The sequence below is a fragment of the Oculina patagonica genome, chromosome 7 (assembly GCF_052425735.1).
Source record: "Oculina patagonica isolate OP01 chromosome 7, crgOcupat, whole genome shotgun sequence".
In the NCBI taxonomy this organism is placed as follows: domain Eukaryota; kingdom Metazoa; phylum Cnidaria; class Anthozoa; order Scleractinia; family Oculinidae; genus Oculina; species Oculina patagonica.
Genome location: NC_135764.1, coordinates 13,800,648 through 13,826,716, shown reverse-complemented (window position 1 = coordinate 13,826,716; position 26,069 = coordinate 13,800,648). Strand labels below are relative to the sequence as shown.

The 26,069-nt window shown below is 39.2% G+C and overlaps 3 protein-coding genes and 1 long non-coding RNA gene across 4 annotated transcripts in view; all 4 read right to left on the bottom strand.

Moving 5' to 3' along the window:
• Positions 1-4,347, bottom strand: part of LOC144659222 (uncharacterized) — a 5,070-nt gene extending 723 nt beyond the window's left edge. The window contains exons 1-4 of the mRNA XM_078519654.1: positions 4,181-4,347; positions 3,274-3,399; positions 1,283-2,839; positions 129-523 (exon numbers count right to left, since the gene is read on the bottom strand). Of these exons, the coding sequence (XP_078375780.1) occupies positions 129-523; positions 1,283-2,839; positions 3,274-3,399; positions 4,181-4,295 (2,193 nt within the window). The 5' untranslated portion in view covers positions 4,296-4,347. The remainder of the gene's footprint in view (positions 1-128; positions 524-1,282; positions 2,840-3,273; positions 3,400-4,180) is intronic.
• Positions 4,348-4,933: 586 nt separating this feature from the next.
• On the bottom strand, positions 4,934-19,635 carry LOC144659221 (uncharacterized). The gene is made up of 12 exons (XM_078519653.1): positions 19,351-19,635; positions 18,820-18,891; positions 17,765-17,836; positions 15,872-15,943; positions 15,530-15,601; positions 14,169-14,240; positions 12,758-12,829; positions 11,863-11,943; positions 9,452-9,520; positions 7,180-7,254; positions 5,649-5,730; positions 4,934-5,098 (listed from the first exon to the last, which is right to left on the bottom strand). The coding sequence occupies exons 1-12, from the start codon at positions 19,524-19,526 to the stop codon at positions 4,934-4,936; spliced, it is 1,080 nt and encodes a 359-aa protein (XP_078375779.1). The 5' UTR covers positions 19,527-19,635.
• A 61-nt stretch (positions 19,636-19,696) lies between these two features.
• Positions 19,697-21,576, bottom strand: LOC144659220 (uncharacterized). Its single transcript, XM_078519652.1, has 3 exons — positions 21,488-21,576; positions 19,765-21,135; positions 19,697-19,709 (listed from the first exon to the last, which is right to left on the bottom strand). The coding sequence occupies exons 1-3, from the start codon at positions 21,574-21,576 to the stop codon at positions 19,697-19,699; spliced, it is 1,473 nt and encodes a 490-aa protein (XP_078375778.1).
• Positions 21,577-21,680: 104 nt separating this feature from the next.
• Positions 21,681-23,691, bottom strand: LOC144659136 (uncharacterized). Its single transcript, XR_013571864.1, has 3 exons — positions 23,538-23,691; positions 23,083-23,154; positions 21,681-21,977 (listed from the first exon to the last, which is right to left on the bottom strand). It is a non-coding gene; the product is annotated as an uncharacterized LOC144659136 (long non-coding RNA).
• Positions 23,692-26,069: the final 2,378 nt, after the last annotated feature.

The window sequence follows — 26,069 nt, the reverse complement described above, 5'->3', positions numbered from 1 at the left end:
TTCATTCATTTAATTAATTATGTTACAATCGCAAGGCTCCTCAAACAAAGTATTTCTGTGCAAGTTGTTCATCTCATCATTGATCTGATTTTGATCTGCACGTTTGTTTGTATGCTATACGTACTCACAGACGTTCGTCTCTCTTCCAGTGGCTCGTTGACCACTGGTTCAGCGACGGAAAGCGCAAACAGTTCTGTTTGTGTGTGTTGATGACGTCTCTTGTCACTGTAGTCGACGTCTTCACGATTTTTATTCTTTTTCTCCATTTTGGCATCATCATCCTGTTCATCTTCTTCAAGAGTTACATCAACAGCTCCACTGTCTTTCACGGCAGTTAGAATGGTGGGTATTTCAATTTGTCCTGTTTGGGACTGATTTTGAAGGACGTTCGTTTCAACTAAATCAGACATTTCTCCCTGGAAATCGTTGAGAGGTAACAGCAAAGCCAGGCAGCAAGAAAAAGACCACTGGGGATTTTTACGCCATTCTTTCAGGTAACGAAACAAAAATACTGCGTACTGAACTAAAAGAAAGCAGAATCAAGAATTAATCCAGGTGTACAGACAAAGAAACAAGGGAAAAAAGAGAATTATACAGTAATTTAAAGAAGGATTAAAAACGTTTAACATAAAAATGATATATCATTTTCGAATACGCGTGCTCTTTTTCTGCATAAAAATTTCACCCTGCTGGATTTTAGGAATAAAACTCGCGATGCGTACCTCTTTATGTCAAAAACAATAACAATAAAACTTATGTCAGGAAAGTGTGCAAGTGATCTTAGTGGTGTGATTTAGCAAACGTGCGCATTTCACCCCTAGCAATTCCGTGTTAAAATACCACGCCCATTTTCCTTTCTTTATAGTTTTTCATTGTTTCTTTTATAGACATGGAAACTAGACGACTAGACAACAGCGAAGAATGCGGCCGAGATATAATATTGAACTATAAAGAAGTTGGATGATCTGCCATACAAATTTAGACCTTAAAAACAATAATGGAATTATTTAACACGTATCCGGCACTATCACACGGAATATTGACTGTAAGTTGGCCAACAAGGACTGTGGGCCGAATAATTCGCTTTTAAAACTCACTATTGCTACCTTTCAACTGACATCACGGCAGCCATGTTGATGGACAAGAACAAACGGTTTCCTTCTTCTGGGAACTTAACTCTTTTATCATGCAAATTCTGCAAAACAAGTATTGTGTTGTCCACCAACATGGCCGCCTTGTCGCGTGGTTAATTACAACCCAAGAATTGATAGTATCATCTTACCAACAACTAAGCCAATGACTAACGTATTTGCTCCAATAATCAACATCTTGAATAAGACTGCGTCAGTGTACGGATCAATCGAAGCTGGTAGGTTCTCTGCGGGAATTCTGCTCACAGCTCCGATACCCAGGTTGACAACTGTTACGGCAAGGGATGTCGTCATTAATCTGTTCTCGGTCGAGTCTTGCATAGGTTTGATCCAGGAGAAAAGCATCCCATACATTCCAGCAATGACCCATGCCAAGCCGATGTAAGACCTGCTCTCTTGCCCCACAAGGATTAGGCCAGATGTAAGGATAATTTTGCGAGACATTTCAACGAATTCCCAATACCAAGAAACAGATTTGTAGTTTTCAAATAGAAAACGTAGTCCTGCGATCATTTCCATGCTACAGCCTGGGTCCTGCGATATTTTATCCTTGGAATTGGCTTGTTTTTGTTTTTTCCAAAGTGCGATAAATGAGATGGCAGGGAGGGCAACGATATAGGCAACGGAAACGTACGCTCCGATCAGCAAATGATTGTAGCTTGCACCTTGGCATTGTATGCTGTAATCGGCCTTCATGTACTTGTCGCACAACTCTTCTTTCTCATCGCGGCAAAGTTTCCGGCAAGCAAGCGGCAGGACACTGGCTGTCTTGGAACAGGTGCTCAGGTATGTAACGTACAAGAAGAAAAACAAATTTCTGTACACAAGCTTTTTTGTTTTTGAGATGTTTCTTAACTTTTCCCCGTTTTTCAGGTTTTGACTTCTTAAGATAATTATTTTACGTACTCCATAAGCGAGAGCAGACAAGCCAATAACAATAGCATTTATTGTCATTATTGCGAACAAACTTCCAAAAGCATCCACGTGTAATCTGGGGAAGAGACAGTGAATGGGCGACATCTGTAGTACATCCATCTGGAGTATTTCTGAATATTTCGCGACCACTTCTAGGGAGTCTGGCCATTTTATGAAGGAGAACGTATGTAACAAACCGTAAGTGACCTGATAAAAGCCGATTACGATTTTAAGTTTGGAGAAAAACAGGTCTATCAGAGCTCGCCTCCCACTCTTCTTGGTCTCTCTTCTGCTTGCCCACATTGAAACTACAATGATAATCAACACAATGGCTGCAATAACGGACAACTGTCCTACCATCAACTGCTTTGACGGGCATTGTCTGCACGTCTGTAATTGCTTATAGTGCCCTGTACTGCATACTCCACATAGTGGACCTTCATACCCATTCACACAATTGGAATCTAAGCCACCTTTGCAAGACTCTTGTCTTGGACACTTGTAAGGCGTTGGTATCGTGAAAGGGAACTGTATGCTAGACGGATCTAATGCTGGTGTAGATGCTAAGAGGTTAGCAATGAAATCTCTGTAGCGGTCTTTGTGCGCCACGTTCCGCCATTCCCACCAATGACCCGATTTTAGAGAAGCGTAATCATCTTGGCATTTCAGGCCACCTTCGCCACATTTGTGACATTGTTCGAACATGTTTGTCCGGTAAAATCCTTCCAAGCACTTGCAGGCACGCTTTCCAGCAAAGAAATCGGTCTCTGTTCCTATTAAAAGTTTAAAATAGTTAATTTGACCTTTGGAATTCGACTGTCTCGATAACAGTTAAGACTTCACTAAAAGATAAAATAGAACTCGAGACAAAAAAAGGTACTCCAGAAGGTAATCCGGCTTGCTTCAAGAAAAAGACTCGTTTACGTATGGTTGGTATTCTATGAAGTGAAGATTACTTGTTCGATGTAAATGAATTTTACTAATGGTGTCTCAATACATCTCATTGTATCGGACGTGGCTCTTGGCCAGCAACCGTGGCTTATCATCCACTTACATAATTGGGGTTACACCATCCCTTACACGCCCTCTTTTTGCCTCATTTTCAAATATGACTTAATTATATTTCTAAGACGTTTGTATTTTACGAACTCCTGGGTTGCAGATTGAGTGATTAATCTGGTCACTAGGTTTAGGCAGCTCTGTTTACCTTCAGGGCAAGACTTGCAATCCTGCTTTTGTGTTCCTGGTGTTTTGTCAAATGGAACAAAAGAACCGTTTGGACATTTCTTGCAGCTTGTGGCCACGTACCCGACATCATCAGAGTAAAAACCGCCTAAAAAAGAAAGGACATTGCGGTAAGCAGATCATCCAAGTGCAAGCGAGATGTCTTCGTGCTTGGTTTTAATTGAGGTGGTACATACCTTAGAAAAATGGCGATGTTAATGTAAAGTCATTTCTGGAAATTAAGGATCTTAAACCCCTGAACACCGGCAAAACCATTTTTTCAAAAAAAAAAAAAAAATGCCAAGTTTGTCTCTAGATGGGTGTAAAGTTCAAGGAATGTACACTAGTACACAGTAGTTGATGTTTGATTTTACATGGTATTAACGGCCATAGCAACATTTGTTTAGTTAAAGGCTTCTTTACCAAACTTAGACAAACTTTGTCGGTCCTTAATTTCTAAGGTCAAACACTCATTCCTCATTCAGGGTCTCTCTCTTCGACGACAGGGAAGATGGTGGTACTGTGCAAAAGAAAGACCGCTGATGGGCCATAAAAATCCGGTAAAATGAACAGGTTACGTTTGAATTATGATCACAGCAATCCCTTTTAAATGACGCTAAGCCTTATTTGTTTATCAATTTCCAATCCTACTTGCAATACAGCGACTACAACTGAAGTAATTCTCTGTGAATGAAATCAATTTTTGATTTTTTTTTTCTTTTTTTAGCCATGTGTGACTAATTTCCAAGAACGGAAGTTTTCATGATATGTCAGTCTTTTTTAAGTCGTATAAACTAAACAAAAACAACTAGTCTTTCTACCAGTTTCTAATTGAAAATAATTATCTTACTCAGATTTAGAGACCAGCTGCATAAATGCATGTGGCATACCTGGTGAACATTGTGTACATCCCCCTTTTCCTTTAGAGGAAGAGTTCGAAAATGTTCCCAAAGGACATGGTAAAAACGTCTCCGTCATTACCACGTTTGATATGCCAGTAACCATATGGTATCCCGAGGCCAGAAGAGCAGAGATCAAAGCTGAACTCTCAGTCCCAATTAATTGGACAACTTTAATAGCTTCAGTGTCAGCATTTATGGGATTTCTAGGAGAGAACATTTATCTCTTTTTTAATGACATTGGAAAAAAGACTGTTATATTTAACAGTGAACTAAGATGTAAATGTGACAGGCGTGGTGGCCAAATGGTTAGTTCGCTAGACTTTGGATTGAGCGGCCCGTTCGGTCCGTTCCGCTTCTTGGATTCCTGGGCAAGACGATTTACTTCCACAGTGCCTCTCGCTACCCAGTCAGGTGTATAAATGGGTACCCGCGAGTTAGCTGCTTGGGGGTAACCCTGCGATGAACTAGCATCCCATGGAGGGAAAAGTATCATTATTAGAGTAGAAATACTCGTAGGCGCTTCATGTTACCGAAACTGGAATGAGCCCCGTCCTGGGACACTACGCTCGTACGCACACTTTAAGGTATAAGGATAACCACGTAAGACGAAGTTTAGAGGAAGTTTACTTTTGTGTCGAGTGGCTCATAAGTCCGGCAGGTATCTCTAGCTAATGCAGCGCGCGGAGACTAAAAGTACGTTTAATAGGTCCGTTGGATGGATGCTAGTCCGTGGCAGGGTTATTAAATAGACAGAACGGCTGAAGAAGAAGCACTGTGGGGGAAAAGTGTCTCACCCAAGAACATAACTCGATGAACCCGATCACGCCTCGAACGTAGACCACTCGATTCACAGTCTAGTGCAAACACCGTAAGGTTGCCAGCTTCTTGTTTAAACACGTCAATTATCTATTGATTATCAGAATAAGATGGGTGTCACGTCAAAAATTGGTTGCCTCATCAAAAGTATTCATGTTGTAACCGAAACAAAACAATGCAATAGCACATTAACTGAGTGGATATATTAGACACTCCCAACGTTATACAATGATATAATTTCAGATAATCTATGAGAGGATGAATCATTTCTTACTTAATCCTAGACCAACATGCCACTTCCCTATTGGAGTCAATTTCTCCGAACAATCTACTACTTATAGTTCTAATAATGTCCTCTCAGTGTAGGCTTAGAACTGTCAAAAAATGATCGAAACGATTGTCTAAGGAAATGATTTTCTTGAAATTCCTTTGTAAACAGCGTAAATAGGCCATTTCCGAGTTACCCTTTGCCTCTGTTTCAAAGCGAGTTGATGTGCAAAACTATTCAAATGAAAATGAGTTTGATTTGCATGAAAATGGACCTGTAGGTAAAGCTCATTTTCACATAAATGATTTCGCACTTAGACTCGTTTTGAAACAGAGGCGAAGGGTAACTCGGAAATGGCCTATTGCTTTGTACTGACATATGTATTGTACAATGTGCAAAGTCTGGGTTGTTCTGATAGAATTTCATTGTTCTAACGGTTCTATTGGTTAACAACCTGAAAAACACAATAGAATAGAATTTCAAAAGCGGCTTAACTGTCTTTATGTATATTACCAAGTTATCGATGTAAGCTTAAAGTGCACCTAACCCCCGAAACAATACTTTCAAAATTGATTGTACATGAGTTAGAGAGTTGAATGGTTAAATATTTCTTCATCTCAATGTTGCGTTTTTAAGTTATGAAGGTTTATTTTTCCAATATGTTAATGAGTATGACGTCTACCCAGTCTTCATTCAATATACAGATTTTGACTGGTTCACACAAGCAGTATTTAAAAAGCATTATCATAATACTCGCAATTTCCACAATTTTTAATGTAAATTTGGTGTCTGGTAATGGCGAGTAAATAATGATATAAGCAAAACAAGTATGCTTAAAAGCCTGGGAAGACGTCATACTCATTAACATATTGGAAAAATAAACCTTCATAACTTAAAAACGCAACATTGAGATGAAGAAATATTTAACCATTCAACTCTCTAACTCATGTACAATCAATTTTGAAAGTATTGCCGCAGGGGTTAGGTGCACTTTAAAACGTAAGTCATGCACTTACTGACTCTTTGTTCTGTATAGCAACTGGGATCCATTATAATTCATCCACATTATTTCTATTTCCTTAACGTTTGGTCATTTCTATGTATCAGGAATGGTTTTTAGAGGTTATGATGATGTGTCGAATTACGATAATACTATTGTATAATGTGTTACAAGATAATTATATGGGTAGAGCTTGCTAAGATATAGTGCGCTCTGTGATTAGCCAATAGTAGGCCCGGTTTTTTTCCATAATGACAAAGTCCATTATAAGGGATTTCAATGCAACAGACAGCAAAGAGGGCCATATTAACTTCTTATTATCTTTCATCGGCGTCGTCTATACGAGCAATTTTTATTTGACAATTTGTATGTGAAAATTTTTATTTGCCCATGTAGACGAGGCAAATTGGCCATTTTTATGTGACAAATAGATTTGCTGAGAAGGTGCATGTTAGCTTTTATGTGGCAAATAAAAGTTGTCACGAACGAAAAATTGCTCGTGTAGACGACTACTCGTCACATAAAATACGGCAAATAATTATAACAACAGCATATGTGGTCCCCAATCTCCCACAGGGCACTGGGCACGCCTTGGTTCTGCATATCTTTGCTGTCCAAAGTCATTACTACCGCACTGAACTGTGAATTATTGATAAATAACTGTTGTGACATTAACACGTTCATATATATTTGTCACATAAAAATGTTACATAAAAATTGCTCGTGTAAACTGCCCTTAACCCTGGACAAGTTTGGGCTACTACCGCCCTCGGTCTTTCTTATTATCTTTGCGCCCCTAACTTCTCTTCGTCCCTTCAAAAAAGACCTCGGGCGATATTCTCCCAGTGCGGCCCTCGCGCTGGTTACAAGTAATAAATAATAATGATATGGGTGATACGTCACAGTCGAGAATTTAAACCATGGAGGCCAACGAAGGACTCGAGGCTTAATGTCTTCAGCTTTGTTCGAAGTAAATATCTGTCGTCAGAAAGGAAATTAGCATTAGACAGAAAAGGAGAAAAGCACGACCAAACAATTGTTATCATCTGATGGCTGTCGATAACATCAGTCGCTCAAAAAACCTTGACACCCTATGATTTCATACAGGTACATTTTGCCAAAAACTGTCTAAATTCTGATCAATAATCAATGATAAATGGAAAAATAAATTTCCTTGTGCTGCGTGGCACTTGTAGAAGTACAAAAGTATAATAAAGTTCTCACTAAATGAGTTGAAAGTGCCTCTAAAATAGTTATAAAATCCAAATGTTTCGGGCTTAGCCCTTCATCAGTGGAAAGTCGATTTCAGTTAAAAACGCTGGCTTGCGCCATGAAAACAAATTTAAGTTCAAAGGCGCGCCGCGTTAAGAGCACGCGATAAGAGCGCGCGACAACCTAAAGATATTGAAAATCTGAATTCAGACCATGTGGCTGACTGGTGCCCAGCTTGAAAATTAGACGCATTTCCTGGCGTTTGCGTAGTTTATTTCCGCCGCAGAGCATGACCCCTCGGACTTGTGCGTCTTGTAGGGTGTGTCCGTTTGCATTAAAATGCTCTGCGACAGGAAATCCCGGCAGGTTCTTCTCAATGCTGCGGAGATGTTCACCGAAGCGTTCTCTTAATGTCCGGCCTGTTTCGCCGATGAAGACGGCGGAGCAACGGCGGCAAGAAATGGCATATACCAAGCCAGATGACTGACAGGTGAAAGCATCCTTGATGTTAAATGAGCACTGGGGACCCTGTAGGGTGCTGTCACGAGAAATGTAATCGCACGTGCGACAGCGGTTGTGGGTGCAAGGCGCGGTTCCCACGTGAGGGCCAGGTTGGTTACGGTCGGCGGTGTGCACTAAGGTGTCTCGGACGTTGCGATCGCGGCGATACGCTACCAGCGGCGGCTGAGGAAAGATTTCTTTCGTCTGTGGATCGCCAGATAGAATGCTGAAGTTGCTCACGAGGATCCGCTTGATTCTTTCACTTAAAGGGTGGAATGTGAGAACCAAGGGAATTCGACTGAGGTCTCTACTTTCGGAGTCTTGATGTTTGATGACGTCATCACGTTTGACCCGTTGAACTGCGTCCAGGTCACGCTGTAGAGAGGAGGCACAGTACCCACGTTGAACGAAAAAAGAAATCATTTCCTTGCCTTTCTCCAGAAAATTGGAGTCGTCAGAGGACAGACGCCGAAGTCTAAGAAGTTGACTACGGGGGAGACCATCCTTGCAGTGCCGAGGATGCGAAGATTGTTTGTGAAGATAGCTGTGCGTGTCTGTGACCCTGTAGTGGATGGAAGTGCTGATGCGACCATTTGTAATGCGAAGATTAATGTCCAGGAAGGAGATGTCAGAAGCAGAAATTGTGTGCAAACGCAAATGCAAACGGACACACCCTACAAGACGCACAAGTCCGAGGGGTCATGCTCTGCGGCGGAAACGATAGGAAATGCGTCTAATTTTCAAGCTGGGCACCAGTCAGCCACATGGTCTGAATTCAGATTTTCGATATCTTTAGGTTGTCGCGCGCCCTTATCGCGCGCACGCCTTTGAACTTAAATTTGTTTTCATGGCGCAAGCCAACGTTTTTAACTGAAATCGACTTTCCACTGATGAAGGGCTAAGCCCGAACCGTTTGGATTTTATAACTATTTTAAAAGCACTTTCAACTCATTTGGTGAGAACTTTATTATACTTTTTTAAATTCTGGTCAATTCACTCGAAAGTAAGGCAATTCAGTTGACTGAGAAACTTTTTATTTTTTCTATAACTAATGAATTCCCCGCCAACGTCTTTAACCCTGAGATATTTAATATTCAACAGTTTTGACATACTCGTCAACACATCTACTATACGCGCAGCGTTCGCGTGTACTTGTATTAGTCACTCGCGCGCGCGTACAAATGTGAAACCGTTAAAAAGCCGTTGTTTTTCTGCCATGTTAACAACCGAAGAAGACTGAAGATTCTCGGTCGAAACGTCTTGAATACATTATGAGCGTTGTTTACTCCTGACTGCAATTTTGGTATTTTTCGTTTAATTACATCTACTATACACTCTGTTTAAAAAAACTTCTTTGTTAAATTAACTTAATAACGTTAATGCGATTTATGTAATTTTTTGTTTTACATGGAAATGTGCTGTATATCTACTACTTTGGCTTATTCAGGGATTGGTAACTTACATGTGCATTCTAATGTCAACTCTGAAAGCCTCCGGCTCAATTGTCTCTATAGGATTATCTGACAACATTCTTAAAGGATAAGAAGAAAACATGAGGCAATCAATTAAATTATTTATGTCCCATGAAATTATTTTTTTTATGCTAAGTAGCAGGAAATCAATAATAAGTAGAAAATGATAAAAATAAAACAAATATTTTGGATAATATACAAGGCCGAAAAGAAACCAAAAACTTTAAAAGTGAGGCTTTATTTGCTTGCCACTCATACACCATTAAGAAGATCTAGAATTAAATATAAATTTGTCATCCATTCTGATCATCAAACTGAAGATTCGTTTAATGTGAAGCTACAATAACGTCATTTTTTATGATGGTAGTTTTTTTTATTGTTTTTTTGTTTGGGTGACACATTTTTAACTCTCGGTCGTACAAGCGAATTCATACACCCACCATCTTACAAGGAGAGAGGAAAAGGGGTGGATGGAACCCCTCCCCGGATTTTTCGTTCTATTAAGGCGCACTGAAATTATTTTGCACTGAGTAGAAAGCCCATCGCTTAATCTACAAGGTGACATAACTTCTGTTGACTGTGACGTCATATTACATCACGCTATTAGAACCATCTTGGATTTCGCCATTTTCATAAAAAATCACAAAATAGCGCTAATGGAATGTAAAAATAAACAAATCGTTCAATTCTGTTTCAAAAAGCTGGGAAAAATACGAAAAAGGTTATAAATTTCGATTTTTGGCCAGACTTGATTTTAATTACGACATTGTCATGACAACATCAAAAATCATGGGCACATGGTTGACATATCAAAATTTCTGCAAGGGTTGAATGAACAGCTACTGAAAGTTTCAGCATTGCAGAGTAAATCCTCTTTTCAAAATTTCGGGAAAACCTTATTGGGGGGGGGGGGTGCCCCCTTGTACGTCCAGGGTTAATTACTTTATCCACCCATCAGTCCTCCCACATCATTTTTCTGCCGTCTGCTTCCTCGGTCATTTGCTCGTTTGGTCGTTCGTTTCTCCGTTTCTCTGTTCCTTTTCACCAAACCTGTGATTAAGTGAATTATTATTATCATTTTTTTCATTATCATTGTGATTTTCATTATAGGTGTTTCTCACTGTCACACCACTATCACGCCACGAAAAGAAATTTAGAGAGCACAGTATGGAAACGCCATGTTGGAGCCCAACTGCCTAGGCTCCAACATGGTGGCCGGAAATCAATGAAAACATCTGGCATTAAATTCTGCTACAAAAAGCTGTCAGATCATCAACAAGAACAAGTAAACATTCGCAAAAACAAATGAGAAAATATGAAATGCAACGCGAGCGTGGGAGAAAGAAAAACGAAAAATTTTAATCTCTGACGGGAATCGCACCCATGGCCTACCAGGTACCGTTTGGGGGCTCTAACAAACTGAGCTACGAGAGACTTGTGGTGAGCTGGGCCATTTACTAAAAGCCTAATAGCTATTAGCTTCTAATAGCTTCACCGAGCTGCATTTACCATCTCTTATTTATTCACATAAACACTTCTCTCAAAACCTCAGCTGTTCAAACTGTTAAAAATCGTAGGATAAGTCTTTTTTTTAAGAAAACGTAACAGCCTTCTGGCGACCATCTTTGATCTCGTGTGGCGTGAAACTCCGAAATTCAAAATGCTCTATCTCAAAGACGGTGGATGCTATCGAGCTAAAAACTTTCAACAGGATATATACTAAGGACGTCGAATAGCCATTGAATGATTAAAAATTCAGGAGTCTTGTCATTCTGGGTTTTAGAATTTTGATGACGTCAATAGATAACTAGTCTACAATAAACTCGACACATAGCCGTTTGAATCGTTGTGAACAATAGTTTCCTATAGGCTGCAGAACACATTTAACATCATGTGGCTTAAGGCAGCCAATCACTGAAAACCGTTCGCCAGGCGAACGGTTGGAAGAGCTAAGTTTTCTACTGGTATCGCATTCTTCACAACCACTCCTAAATTTATTGTTTCTTTGTAATTAGTCGTAGTTCGACGAAGCTCACATGTTTTTCATTTAGGTACACCAAAAATTATTTCATGTAGAGGCAAAGTGCGTGGCAATATACCACGTGACAATCTCCATTGCAAAGTACTAACCCACTAACCTACAAGCTAATTCATATGTATCCCTCCCACCCACACCCCCAACGTGGTAAGGAAAGGAGTGAGGGAATAATTGTAATTTTGTCTACGAAAACGAAACAAATTGACGAATTGTGTCAAAGAAGTCACAATTTGACTAAACCTGCATAAAATAATGCGGTCTTCATTTAATATTTCCAAAACATGGGCGCATGTTACGTATTGGAGTTAAGTTCTATTGTCGATAGTCAGTGGTCAGCTATTGTCAGTGATAGAATATACTTACATTATACGGTCGGTACCACGACTCTGCTGAAGAAAGAAGACTCGTTGTGGAATTTTCTGTAAGTGGTTTGCGTTTAATATTCTAGATGTGGTAAAAAATACAGCAACATATGCATGAGGCACTACGTACCAACGATGCACTCCTTGGGTTCCTTTAAGTACTTCAATATTAAAGACGAGGGCCATGAAGTCCTCACCAAAACGAAAGTGTAAATAATTGAAATATTAACTAAAGTAAGACATGTATAATTTTCTCAGCGCGCTGTACTGTCTGCTATCAAGACGCGATAGTGTAGTCGGGCAATAAGTGCCCTTCTTCACAAACATTCCTTGAAGCACTCGTAAAGTCTGATTTGGCAATGTTCATGCGACAAGTATATTTGATCGTGCTGATCTGGCACAACAGTTATTTGTCAACAGTTTGAAGTTGTGTGACAGTGATGACTTTGAACAGCAGAGATACGCCAAAACGCATACGCAATACGCAATGCTGTCGCAATATCTGCCACATTTTATGTGATGAGTTGTCTATACGAGCAATGTATGTGACAAGTTTTATTTTTCAATTAAAAGCTAACGTGCCATCTTCTCAGCAAATATATTTACCACATAAAAATGGCCAATATTCCTCGTCTACACGAGCAAATAAAAATGTTCACCTAAAAACTGCTCGTGTAAACTGGCCTTAAAGATCCCCGGTTTTATTTTCAAATCAATGAGTCGGGATCAATGTTGTCACGCAATCGCAATCGCGCAGTTAGCAACCTCGGGTATGTCGAGTCCCCCAAAACAGACTTTCGGCGCCACCGACAATACTGGTTCCACCGATAGAGCAAAGTTGCCATTGAAAAAAAAAACAATTTAAAGTTAATTAAAAGTCAGCTTATAATACATACATATATCGAAGTTTGGTGGCGCTGGCAAAGGTCTCATTCGATATGGAAGCAAACATGTTATTCTGCAAAAATCTAGCAAAAAGTGTAAATGTTCAGTTTTTCGATAATTAAAAGAGGAAAGTTTTACTCTCCAAACATAATGACCATACATGATGTAGTTTTTTTAAACTAGGATTCCGTGTGGCATTAAATGTGGCTGACACACAACTAGCTAGAATTGATTTTGTTAATGAGTGAGAGAAATTGTATGGTTAAGCCCGTCGTACACTAGCCCAATTTTCGTCGCTTAAACGCCGCCACGTTGAAAATGGTGCTTGCTCATGCGACTGCAAAAAAATTGCTATCGTAAACTCTTAAGCTAATTATTATTTCCTTCTCGAAACTAAGATTTCTCGGGGCAGCAAACTTCATCAGGTTTTTGTATCCTCCTAAAAGATAAGATCTCTATTTGAAGAGGGTGGCACTACATAGTGATTTTTCAACTTCTGTCACCTGATGCCCGGTTTTTCCTGAAAGTCACATTTAGATTCGACATTTTGTATGTTCACTGCTAGGATTGATATACACGATGAGTAATAATAATAATAATAATAATAATAATAATAATAATAATAATAATAATAATAATAATAATAATAATAATAATAATAATAATAATTAATGAACTTATATTGCGCAAGTATCAATCAAGGATTTTCACTTGCGCATTACAATATTTATAAAAATTAAAATTACTTTATGGCCCTAAAATTAATAAAAAATACTAAAATACATGATAAGTGTAAATTACAATTAATAAAAAATTAAAAATTAGCTTAAAGAAGTCTTCCGAAACAAATGAGTCTTAAGGTACTTGTTAAAACTATTTACAGATAAAATATTTCTAATAAAAATGGGAAGATCATTCCATAATTTTGGGGAACCCATATAAAAAGATCTGTCACCTAGGGTAATAAAAGACTAGCATGTAGGAAAGTTTAAATGTATTCCATAATTTGACATTAAGTTATATCTACCACCAGTATCCCTAACAGATATAAGTTCGGAAATGTAAGGCGGAGCGAGACCATGGATTATGCCTTAAACGTTAACAATAAAATTTTAAAGTCAATACGAAACTTGACAGGCAACCAATGGAGTGATCTAAGCAGAGGCGTAATGTGACAATATTTGCTTTGTTCTAAAACAAGGCGAGTGGCTGAGTTCTGAACTCTTTGCAATTTCTGTAGCTGACATGCCGGTAGTCCATATAATAAGCTGTTACAATAGTCAATTCGACTAGAGATAAACGCATGACTAGAGATAACGGCATGTAAAATATGAATGAGAAATATGTGCTTATATGAAGGCAGCAATGCATTTGTCAAATTGATGAAATCTTTAGAAATCTACTATATAAACATATACATACAGATATTGCAAATTCTCTAGACAGCGGAGCAATTTCTTTGGTAAATATTGAATTCTGTTGTAGGAAAGATCTCTGCAGGAGAAGGATTTCTAATTATTGCTTTAACCGTAAACAGTTCAGCAAATCGCCTTCCAGCAGCAAAACCTCAGTCTTAGTACTTTGTCTGTACAATAGGTCAATGTTGTTAACATGTGAGTGCTATGTTTGTTATTTCAAAAGTTGGGAACAGTTAATATGTATTGCACTTGTGGTCTAGAAGTTGGCTTTTGCAATGAGGGGCGGGTTAAGAGGGAAGTGGATCAAATGTAATAATAGATAAAAGCACAAAGCGAAACAACGTCAAAAAAATATGTAACGAGTGTTAATAAATTTTTCATGACCATAACAGAATTTTATGCAAATTAAAAAAAATCCCTGTTATAGCTGTTGGTACGGTTTTTAATAGCCGTTGGCCATTCCCTTTAAGTTTGATATCAGTTAGCAATTGTTTGTTATAGCCATTTTAAGAGTCACTGTCTGAGAAAATCGGGCAGGGGGTCAAAGATGGGGTCGGCCGATTTGCTTATATTAACACCACAGACAGGTTAGGTGGACTTATGGATATATTTACTAAAGTTAACTCCATGAGGGCTCACTTCCTCTGGTTCCAGTTTTTCTGCTAAATTTGCTCATCACATGTATATTGACCGGCGTTTAAATTTTGGTCACATTTGGTAGAAATACTAGTACCTGAGGGGTGATAAAGAGTGGATCTCGTATCTCCTATACAAAAACGATTAAGGAGCTTGCTTAAGCATGTTTATCCATAAATCGACGTACCGTATTTTAGAATATAGCCGCTGTATACGCGCAAAGGAATTCTAGCGGGCATTATTTTTCATAGAACATAGCTGAAAACTATAGAAGCCCTTTACCCCGGATGTGCGAATGGTTTGTCAAATTTCGCTGAACGACTTCGCCTCTATTCTCTTGTTTTGTTGTTTGAATGATGCTTTAAAGCAGCAAGTTTTATCAGAAACGTTTAACTTGCTTAGATGGAAGTAAGACAGTGCCTCTATGGTCTTAGTATGAAGCAATTTGGCCGACCACATCTTTGGCTTTTATTGTGTTTGCCTGGTTTTAACAGACGGTGACTCTTAAAGCACCACTCTGACTCTCCGTTTATCTAGCCAAATGAACAATTTGTAAATTCCTACTCGAGCATGCGCCATACTGATAATAAAGGTCGCTTGAAAGAACGCAGAGGGGATTAGAAATAGACCTTACAGTCTCACCTTTTGTTTTGGGTTTTATCTTATTTCCCACCTTAGCGAAGTAACCTTGTTCTGGGACAATACAAATTTAAACTTTATGGCACTTACAGGTGAGCAAGTCTGCTAGACAAGCCAACTGACTTCTTCTTGTTGCAAGTTATTGCAGTATTCGGTAAAACTCTTGAAATAAATAGGTAAAAGCTGCTTAAACTTTTTTTTCACTCTGTTATTTTTGAAAAAAATGTTCTATCAGTTGGGAGTCTTGTGAGCCAGTCAAAATACAACTCATTAATAGCTTATTAACAACTGTATGCCTGAAATCGGGCAATATTTCTTCGAGTTGGAAATAATTATAAATGTACTGAGATCGGGTCCCTTAAAATAATTATTAACACAACTATATCATATCTAAAAACTTAAGTAAAAACTTAAACGAACGAAAAAACGTACAAGCCTTCTAGTCTGTCTGTATAAATGAATGAACTGGCGGACAGTTTACGTATATTGTTTGAAGATAGCGACCTGCCAAAAAAGGAAACAGTTGCCAGTATATATAAAAATGTGGATGGTGGTAGCCGGTAAAAAAACTAACTAGAATAAAATTCATGTAAGCTTCGGGCCGACTTTAACGTTGACTTTAATCATTCTTCAACTATGTGAAATGTGTTAAAAACGATTTAGTGTTGTCGTTGTTTGACTAAGACGTCTTTTTAGGTGAAACACATTTCCAGAACCTGCTATTCTGGACTTTCCAAAACATCAGTATTAGATTAAACGTGACAGACTGATCCATGATCAAAAACAACACTTTTGGAAAGATTTCCAAAAGCATTGGCCTGTTATGGAGGTACATCTATGACAAAATTCAATACTCAGTATTAAAAATAAAATCATCGAAATCAGGAATATATCAATCCAAAGTACAATGGAAACAAGCCGATTCTGCAAATATGCAAAACGCAAACAGGAAAAATACTAAAACAGATCACGCAAATATATAGGCAAAACGCAAAGAGGCATTACGCAAACAGATATAACGCAGAGGCATTACACAGAGCGGCATAACGCAAAGAGACATCACGCATGAAGTCATAACGCACATGGCAATCAGGTATAATACAAACAGAAAACAAATGCAGTGAGACATAACGTCCCCAGAGCAGTGACCTTACCGCCCATTCTTGACTCCACAGCTCTTTTGAAAGAAATACGAACGAATAGACCGCCCGTTTGAACATCATTTTAAATGGTTTGGTAGGTCATGTCACCGAAAGTAACAAAGGCTTTTAGTAAATTTGACTGATGCCCAAGCCCTTATCTGTGGTACTTTTCGTCCTCAGAGCTCTTCGGTTTCACGTAGTTCCAACACAAGGAAAAAATAAGGATTCTGGGACGAGAGTAATATGCACAATGGCTGTTTGTACTTTTCTCCTTTGCATGATGCCTCTTTGCGTTATGCCCATTTGCCTTTTGCCCCTTTGCGTTATGCCTGCTTGTATTATGCCTTTTTGCGTTATGCCTGTTCGCGCTACTCCTCTTTGCGCTATGTCTGTTTGCGTTATGGCTATTTACAGAGTAGGCTTGTGGTCATTCTTCTTTGGATTGGCGCATTGATGATTTCGATAATTTCACCCTTTGCTTCCAGACAGACTTACATGTAAGTCTGCATGATGCCTCTTTGCGTTATGCCTATTTGCCTTTTGCCCCTTTGCGTTATGCCTGCTTGTATTATGCCTTTTTGCCTGATGCCTCTTTGCGTTATGCCTGCTTGTATTATGCCTTTTTGCGTTATGCCTGTTCGCGCTACTCCTCTTTGCGCTATGTCTGTTTGCGTTATAGGCTTGTGATCATTCTTCTTTGGATTGGCGCATTGATGATTTCGATAATTTCACCCTTTGCTTCCAGACAGACTTACATGTAAGGATTGAGATTAATCGACTAACATGTGAAATGTATTCGTAATTTTCTTGGAAATGAAGAAAGACGTTTGCAAAACTCGCCATCATGGAATTGGCAAATAATCTTCCAAAAGCTGTATTAAAATCGCGGTATTTGGACTAAGGTAATCTTAGAAGCCATTGATAAATAAACGTTTTCGCCCAAGATTTCAATGGCGTCCCGTCATAACGAGCGAGTTAGAGCATTAGTCACTTCCCATTATTTTCCTTTACTTTAAATCTTCGCGTGTAAATGGGAGGGGTGTAAATTTCTGATGTACTTTAATTTTGTGAAAGGAGAGTTAATTGAAAAGAACCGTCTATTAATATAACTGGCATGATTTGTGCGCTTTTGATTTTACAGCCCAAACTCCACTTCAACCGCCTTGCTTCGACTATTACTCACAGACAATCTACAGCTGGCAATGTGGCAAACACTCCGTGAGGTAGAGATGTCAAAGCGTTTAAAGACAATTTCCTGAGAAGAATATGTACTTCAATAATTCAAAGATTAGAAGACTACGTACTTATATATCGTATTGTCTTAAATAGCATTGCACCAATAAAATATAAAGGAAATACGAACTTTTACGTCTACATAAATTAAAAATAAATGTATCCGGCTATCCGGCTAAAGTGATTGTGGTGCAAAAATGCATGCTTTGGCTGCGGCATTTTGGTGTACAGCCCTTTAGATCATCAAAACCACCACTATGTGTATAACACTAAAGAAATTGGTTTTCTTAAAAAGTGCTTAAAGGAGAAGTTCACTCCAGAATGGCCATTTATTTTCTTTACGCCAATAAAAAGTTTATACAAAGATATGTTATTTACCAAAATTTCGGCCTCCAACGTGCGCTTTAACCTTACGAAATCTTTCCCAAAACTCGACAACTGAACGCCGCCATCTTGGAGCTGGTAATGTATGCGTGACGTCAAAGAGCTCAGCCTGAAGTTTGGCGGGAAAATTTAAATTCTCGAAACTTCTTGTTTCTTCGTAGTGGCTTTTGTTTGTCAAAATGGCTGTTTGTGCATCTCCATTTTGCTCAAACAGAGCTCCAAGAGATACAAAAAACAAGGAGTTTCGACTATTAAAATTATCCCGCCAAACTTCAGGCTGAGCTCTTTGACGTCACGCATACATTACCAGCTCCAAGATGGCGGCGCTCAGTTGTCGAGTTTTGGGAAAGATTTCGTAGGGTTATAGCGCACGTTGGAGGCTGAAATTTTGGCGAATAACATATCTTTGTACAAACTTTTTATTGGCGTAAAGAAAATAAATGGCCATTCTGGAGTGAACTTCTCCTTTAATTGTTGTCTAGTTTTGCGTTCCGGGAATGACCCTTCCATCAGTCGCAAAGTTCAAAGCCGTTGAGCGACAATCAAACATTATAATTATGTCGTTAAAACACTCCATAAACAAATGATTATAAAGCACACTGTGTATCCCGTTTCACCTACAGTGTCGCAAGACGTTTTTGGTTGCTAAATACTCCACCTGGGAGAAATGTTAATGCGTTTGACGACAAATCCCTGCCGAAAAGAAATCATTTTAATATCGTAAAAAATGTTGTGGTTATTCATCGTGGTAGAGTACAATAATAATAATAAAGTATTTTTCGTTTGTCTCACGACGAAGTCACGTGTGATGGAGATCGCGACGTTTCGACTGCACACTGCTAGTCTTCATCAGGCGATAAGATCGACTGGTTGTGCGTGAACTTATAAAGCACGCTGCGGCGCTGTGATTGGTTGGTTTTCAACAGCTGTGATTGGTGCATTTCGATCCTCGCTGTTTCTGTGTCATGTTGTTCCCTCAGCGGTCCGCTGTCGTACAGTTCTTCTGTTGTTGTGTTTTTTGATCGTGGGCATCCATGCTTCAGGAATTTCAATTCCATTATCCCTGTTGATATTATTAGGGTGAAGTCTTATGTGAATTGCCTCTTTGACCCTGCGTTTGTACCAGTGTGGGTCACGATCAATAAACTTTACCTCATTCCAAAGCGGGTAGTGTCCGGTGTTGTTGGTGTGTTCTGCAACGGCGGAGGTCTGGGTACGGGCGAGTCGGATGTCCCGGTCGTGCTCTTTGATCCTGTCTTGCATAGGTCTTCCCGTCTCACCGATGTAAACTTTGCCACATTCACAGGGAATCCTGTAAACAACGCCATCTTGCTTAGTGGGATCAACAGCGTCTTTCGGCCGTACTAGGTGCGATCGTAGTGTGGTTTCCGACTTGAAAACAGCGCGCACGCCTTGTTGTTGTAGGCAGCGGCGAAGTTGTTCGAAAAGACCTTTGACGTAGGGAAAAACCGCAGTGGATTTAAACTCGGTCGCGGGTTCAGGTTTTTCTCCTTGGAGATAACAGATGGTTTTGTTACAAGGCGTTTAGCACGCTCGTAAAGACACTTAACAATACCGCGTTTTACTGATTGAGGGTGGTGTGAATCATACGCTAAGTATTGATCAGTGTGCGTAGGCTTCCTGTATACGCTGGTGGTGAGGCGGCCGTCTGGTTCTCTCGAAACTGCGGTGTCAAGGAAGGCGAGTTTGCTGTCACTCTCTGTTTCCATGGTGAAGCGGATGGAAGGCTGCTGGATGTTAAGATGTTTTAAGAAGCTGTCGACGTTTTCCCGATCCAAGATGGTGAACGTGTCGTCTACGTAGCGTTTCCATATCTTAGGCTTGTAGGATGATGAACTTATAGCCTGCTCCTCAAAGCTCTCCATGTAGAGGTTAGCAATAACAGCGGAAACGGGGCTTCCCATGACTGCGCCTTCTCGTTGTTCGTAGATTGATCCGTTATACTGAAAGTATGTGGATCTCAATACGAACGTCAGAAGGTCAGTTATCTGAGCAGGTGTTAGCGTTGTGCGGTCAGCAAGGCTGGGATCGTTCTCTAGTTTCCGTAGCGCGGCTTGTACAGCGCCGTCGATAGGAACGTTTGTAAACAGCGACTCTACGTCGAAGGACACCATGATCTCGTTGTCTAGGATCGTCTCACTGCTGATGGTGGATACGAAGTGGGCTGAATTAGTCACCGTGAAATCCGAGTTACCTGTTAAAGGAGACAAGATGTTAGCTAAGTAGGCGGATAAATCATATGCAAAGGTGTTAACACATGATACAATAGGTCTTAAAGGTATATCGGCCTTGTGGATTTTTGGTAAACCGTAGATTCTTGGCGGCTGTTTGTGTCGAGGTCTGATCTTGTTGTAAACGGCCTCTGATAGATCTCCGTTTCGTTTCAGGGTAAGCAGTTTATCAGACAGCTTTCGGGTCAAACGGTCTGTCGGGTCTTTCTTCAGGCGCTGGTACGGTCCGGTCTCGATCAGGGTAGACATCTTGGTGCGGTAGGTATCAGCATCCATGATACGCTGTGCACGCCCTTTGTCTGCTGGGAGAACCATGATGGACTCGTCCTCCTTTAGGCTTTTGAGCGCGTCTCGCATTTCCTTCGTGATGTTAGGCTCTGGTGGTTCTGCCTGTTGAAGGATATTGTTGACAGTTCTTCTGACCGTGTCCGCTCGTTCGACGTTTAGTTGTCTGACAGCTGATTCGACACTAGCGATAATCTCGTTTGCAGGGATGTTCGCAGGAGTTACGGCAAAGTTCAGTCCTTTCTGTAGCAGTGCTATCTCGGCGTCGTTGAGGGACCTAGAAGACAAATTAATAACCCAGTTAGTTTTGTCAAGATACGGTGTATCAGCTGGAGACCCAGCTGTCTGTTTTTCGTGCAAAAGTTTTTCAAACTTCTGCTTTTGTCTGTCTTTGGTGGTACTGTATTACAGACTCTCTGGGTGTTGATCTTGATCTGTTCCAGTATTCTGTCTGCGTCCTCTGTAGAGAGAGCTGATTTTATGCTCTGTGACGTGGAATCGCGACAGCGTGCTTTATAAGTTCACGCACAACCAGTTGACCTTATCGCCTGATGAAGACTAGCAGTGTGCAGTCGAAATGTCGCGATCTCCATCACACGTGACTACGTCGTGAGACAAACGAAAAATACTTTATTATTATTAGAAATCATTTTATATCGAATTAATAAAAAACAGAAACTATTAGATTAGAGTAGTGCACTTGCTTTGTTTTTAGACAGTTTTGTCGAGCTTAATTGGCAAACAAAAGTCACCAACTGACATGGATTGCATTAGCTGGATCATCTGTCTCAGTGTCAATGCTACAGCCAATTATTGCTTTGAACTTTTTTCTCAGTTTCATTACGTTTCCACACACGTCGAAGTTTGTCAAAATCACTCCAGAACGCGTCGTATTTTCGAATCTCTTCTCGGTGTTTGAAAATTTGATGAAACACTTTCTTTAGTGTGTGATCTATTTCTTACTCCAGTAATAAAAGTAATCGCTCAAAAAGACAACTTGATAAACTCGGGAAATCCCCAAAACAGTTTTCGGGAAAAAATGAGTTACAGTAGTTTTTGAAATATTAATTTATATTTCAAAAGACCTGAGCTTTTTAATGTTTACTCAATAAATTGAACAGATGTAAAACAAATAAATGGCAGAGTACGGCATGTAATCCGTTCACTTACAGATGAGCTAGATTTGTCAAATTAGCAAACACTCCGTCAGGTAAAAATGTAATAACATTTGAAGACAAACCTCTGTAAAAGGTTTTAAAGTACATCCTGTTAAAATGGTTGCTTAGATATTAATATTGGACTAATACCCACTTTGCATATAATCTAGTACAATCGTGTTTCTTATCGCTGTTTAATTCCCACCTGATAATTCAATAAACACTGGGAATGCTAAAAACACGACAGTTAACTTATTTTTTCTGTTGTGTGCTATGTATACTATTGGAAAGCGGGTAGCGAGTGGTGCCAGTTCGACCTTACCTTCCCGGCGATCTTGGACAAAACCAGCTGAGACAAACGAATTTCACACATTTTTTGCAATTGTCTTGACTTAAAAGCGGGTTTAAATATGTTACCGCCTCCCCCGTACTCAATGCTGTTTTATGGGGTTTGCAATTTACCCGGCTTTGTTTCATGACACGACGACGTTAAAAACGTTGAAATGGAAGATGAGGGGAGGGGGGGGAGGTTGGAAAAAATGAGCTGTGGTTCTAGATTTAGTGGAAATTAGCCAAGTGTGTCAAAAGTTCTGACGCGACGACACTCTGGTTCAGCTGGTTTCGGCTTTCGGTACCCGGTACCCACTCATGGTAACGAACACGTGACCATTCGAATGTAACGCCATCTCTGTGTTTTCCAGCTATGGATGAAGTGGCTCTTGCTGGAGGCAAGCTTGGCCGAGTGGTTTAGGGCGCTGGTGTTGTAATCCGAAGGTCCCGGGTTCAAGACGTGCCCTTGCCACTAGCTGAATTTATTTCTCGGTAGTTCCGAGTTCAAATCCTCGATCACGCTTTGTATATAGCCAACTGGTCTGCCTCCTGCCAGTGGGGATTTTTAACCTTGTTATGTTCATTTGAAATATTTATTTCCTCTGTTTTAGTGGCAAGACTGTAAACTAGCTATCTCGAAGCAAAGTGCATGACCACTATAAACAACATTTACATTTACATAATGTTTACATTTGTGGATAGCCACTCAAATTCATAACAGACGTCTGTTTTCATATTACAGGGTTGCAGAAGATAATGTAAATCAAGGATTGGCTTCTACAGCCATACAAAACGATGCTCATCAACAACCTCACACCTTAACTAACGGATGCCAACTATGTACACTTCGTTATACTTACAAAAAGCGGAGATGAATCAGATTGGCAAATATTCCTTCCGGTAGAAACCGAATAGCGTTTAAAGACAATGTCCTGAGATTCGAAACCAAATAAGTTAAAAGAAAACAGTCAAAAATTATGACTTCTGTAAGTTAAGATTAAAACATAAAGACTGTTCATTCCCACATTCAGAGCGTCGAAATAGAAATTCTTTTGTTATTTGCTATTACTTTTGAGCTTTGAAGTCACTTTTGTTTCCCATTTAAATGAACTTACTTTTTGAAATTGTAAGGGATTTTAGCAGACCTCGAGGAGAGGCAAAATTCAAATGGTATATAAACTACAAAAGGCGACACGCCTGATCTAGGGTCATATCCCTTTGGGTTTAAAGTCACAATATTCACTCAAATGTATTAGTCTCTCAAACTCAATTGAAGATTAAATACATAATTTGAGGCACAAACTCTAGAGCGTACAGGCTTTCCAGTTTGTTAGAAAAGGCGAATAAGTTTGTTGTTAGGTTGTGAATATTGTTTGAATCCAAAAACCTGCAAATGATGAAAACAACATTGATAAAAATGCAAATGGAAGAAGTCGAGGAAAAATATGGGCACATAGCGCGAGTGTTCAGGCCAAAACGTTTTAAATATATACCTGATTGATGAATCGTTGACCCATGAAAAGCATAAACCATTAACGATGCGACCAAAATGTTTACTGGGAAATCGGAAAAATGATTGTCATCCGTGACAGAATAAACATGATAATAAGCCGGTTGTATAAATCAAGCTTTAAGGCTCTCAAAGAAAGAAAATATCTTAATTATCAATAAAAAAGGAACATTACTAAGCTTTCCAAGGCTGTCTACCCGGAATACCATTGGGTAATATCGTTCATGGTTTATGCTTTTCACAGGGTCAACGTTTCTTCAATTAGGTATATATATCTATAAATTACATTAAACATAGGCCGTGTAAACAAATCCATTCCAATTTGCCCACAGTTGACAGGGTGGATGGAATTAATCCCCCTAAGGGTTTTGTAACAACAAGACATATCAAAAATATTTTGCATGAAGCTAACGAGCTTACTTTTTATGATGACATGGGCATTTTTGGATGCAATATCATAATTATGACGTCATATGATGCCATTATGTCCACAATCGCGAATTTCGCTATATTTTGAGAAAGTTAGGAAATGACACAACTGATTATAATTAAAGGCGACGGTCAGGAAAAACCGCGCAAAATTATGATTTCGTGGCAAAAGTTGAGAAATGAATTTATTTCCTTTTTTGAATATAGACCTATTCAGTAGGGAGTAAAATAATTTGCATCACAGAGTAAATCCGTTTTTCAAAAGTTTAAAAATCTCGCAAGGTCTGAGTGCTAAACATGACATTATAACTCAGTTATAAAAAGAAAAAGTTTTTGAAACTATCATGCAATACATCAGTTGTTTATTAAATAAAATGCTAGATAAAATGAAAGTGAATTATTTTACAGATCCTCTACAGTCTTTGTGCGTTTTGTTATCCTTACAGTTTGTTCAAGTTTTTCAGACTGGCAAACACTCCCTCTGGCAGAAATTCTATAGCGTTTTTCGACAATGCCCTGAGAAACGAAATAATTACTACCTAAGAACAGAACTGTTTATTTGTGCGTATAAACTTCAAATGATGTGTAGTATCGGATTCTCTGGCCACGTTGTGACGAGTACAAATGATGTGATCTTATTCACGTGTTTAACAAGGCCTCGTAGTTTTAGTTATAATCCGATCCAGTTTACACGGAATATCTTAGGTGTCATTGATTTAATCCAATTAACTCTGATTGTTTGTTTAGTGTTTCTAATCTTGGTTTAGTTTCCTGGCTCAATTCTAACCGGAATCTGGGAGTCTGGAACTGGCTTCCGCTGGTTATTTTCATATTAGATATCCATTTGACAAAATGAGACAAATACAAAAATTAAAAGTACACAACCGACAAAAGTACTTTCTTTCAACTTACAGGGTCTGTAGATTTACCAGGTGAGCAAAGACTCGGTTAGGAAGAAATTTTATAAAGTTTGACCGCAACCACCTGTGGAAAAACAAATTACGCCTTTAAAAAGCTTTTTCCATCTGCAATATTAAAGTTAGTTCATCGTCTTATGGGGATGTTTAAGGAAGGCTCAATAGAATTCGCTAAGATCTCCCGCCATTATCTATGCTATCTTTTGCAGAATATGTGTTTCAATTTGTGAAAAAGAAACGCAATAGGCATACTTTTGTACAATTTAAAAACACGCAAACAAACAAACGTGTAGTACTTGGTATTTAGATGATATGTCTAAGGTTTTCCTTAGTAGGATTCGTAGCCACTGGGAAAGGTATCCCTTGAAAGTCACATGCACAGTGAAGGTACGAGGTACAATTTGCGAGGCTAAAGTCAAAAAGAAAACCTAGATGTCGGTGAACTCTGAGCCACTTTCTCCGGATTTGATGCATTGACTTATTGCAATCGTATCCTATGTTATGCGATTGCTGTGTTGCTTTCGTGTTTTGACTTACAGCGCCTTCAACTTAACCAAGTTGTCAAACACTGCGACAGGCAGAAATTTGATTGCGTTTGAAGACATATCCCTGTGAGATGAAAACAAAGTTAAATCCAATTTTACATATCTTTTCACGCATGGGTTGAAGGTATAATATAATGTAAATATTAGCCTCATTTCAACTATTGAAAAGACCAAGGCTAAAAATGTAAATCGTGTGCTTACGTTTTAAAACTTCCCTACAACGACAGTCAAGGCGTCAAGACAGCGGCAAAATTGTTGGCCATGGCAGAAAAGCCTCTTCATGACAGACACAGACAGAAGAATATGTTGGGATAATCAGAATAGAATAAAATGGATACAAGCACTTTGTCTTCCTTACAGAGTTTCTACAGCTGTCAATGTGGCGAACACTCCATCAGGTAGAAATGTAATAGCGTTAAATGACAATTTTCTGTAAGACATATGAA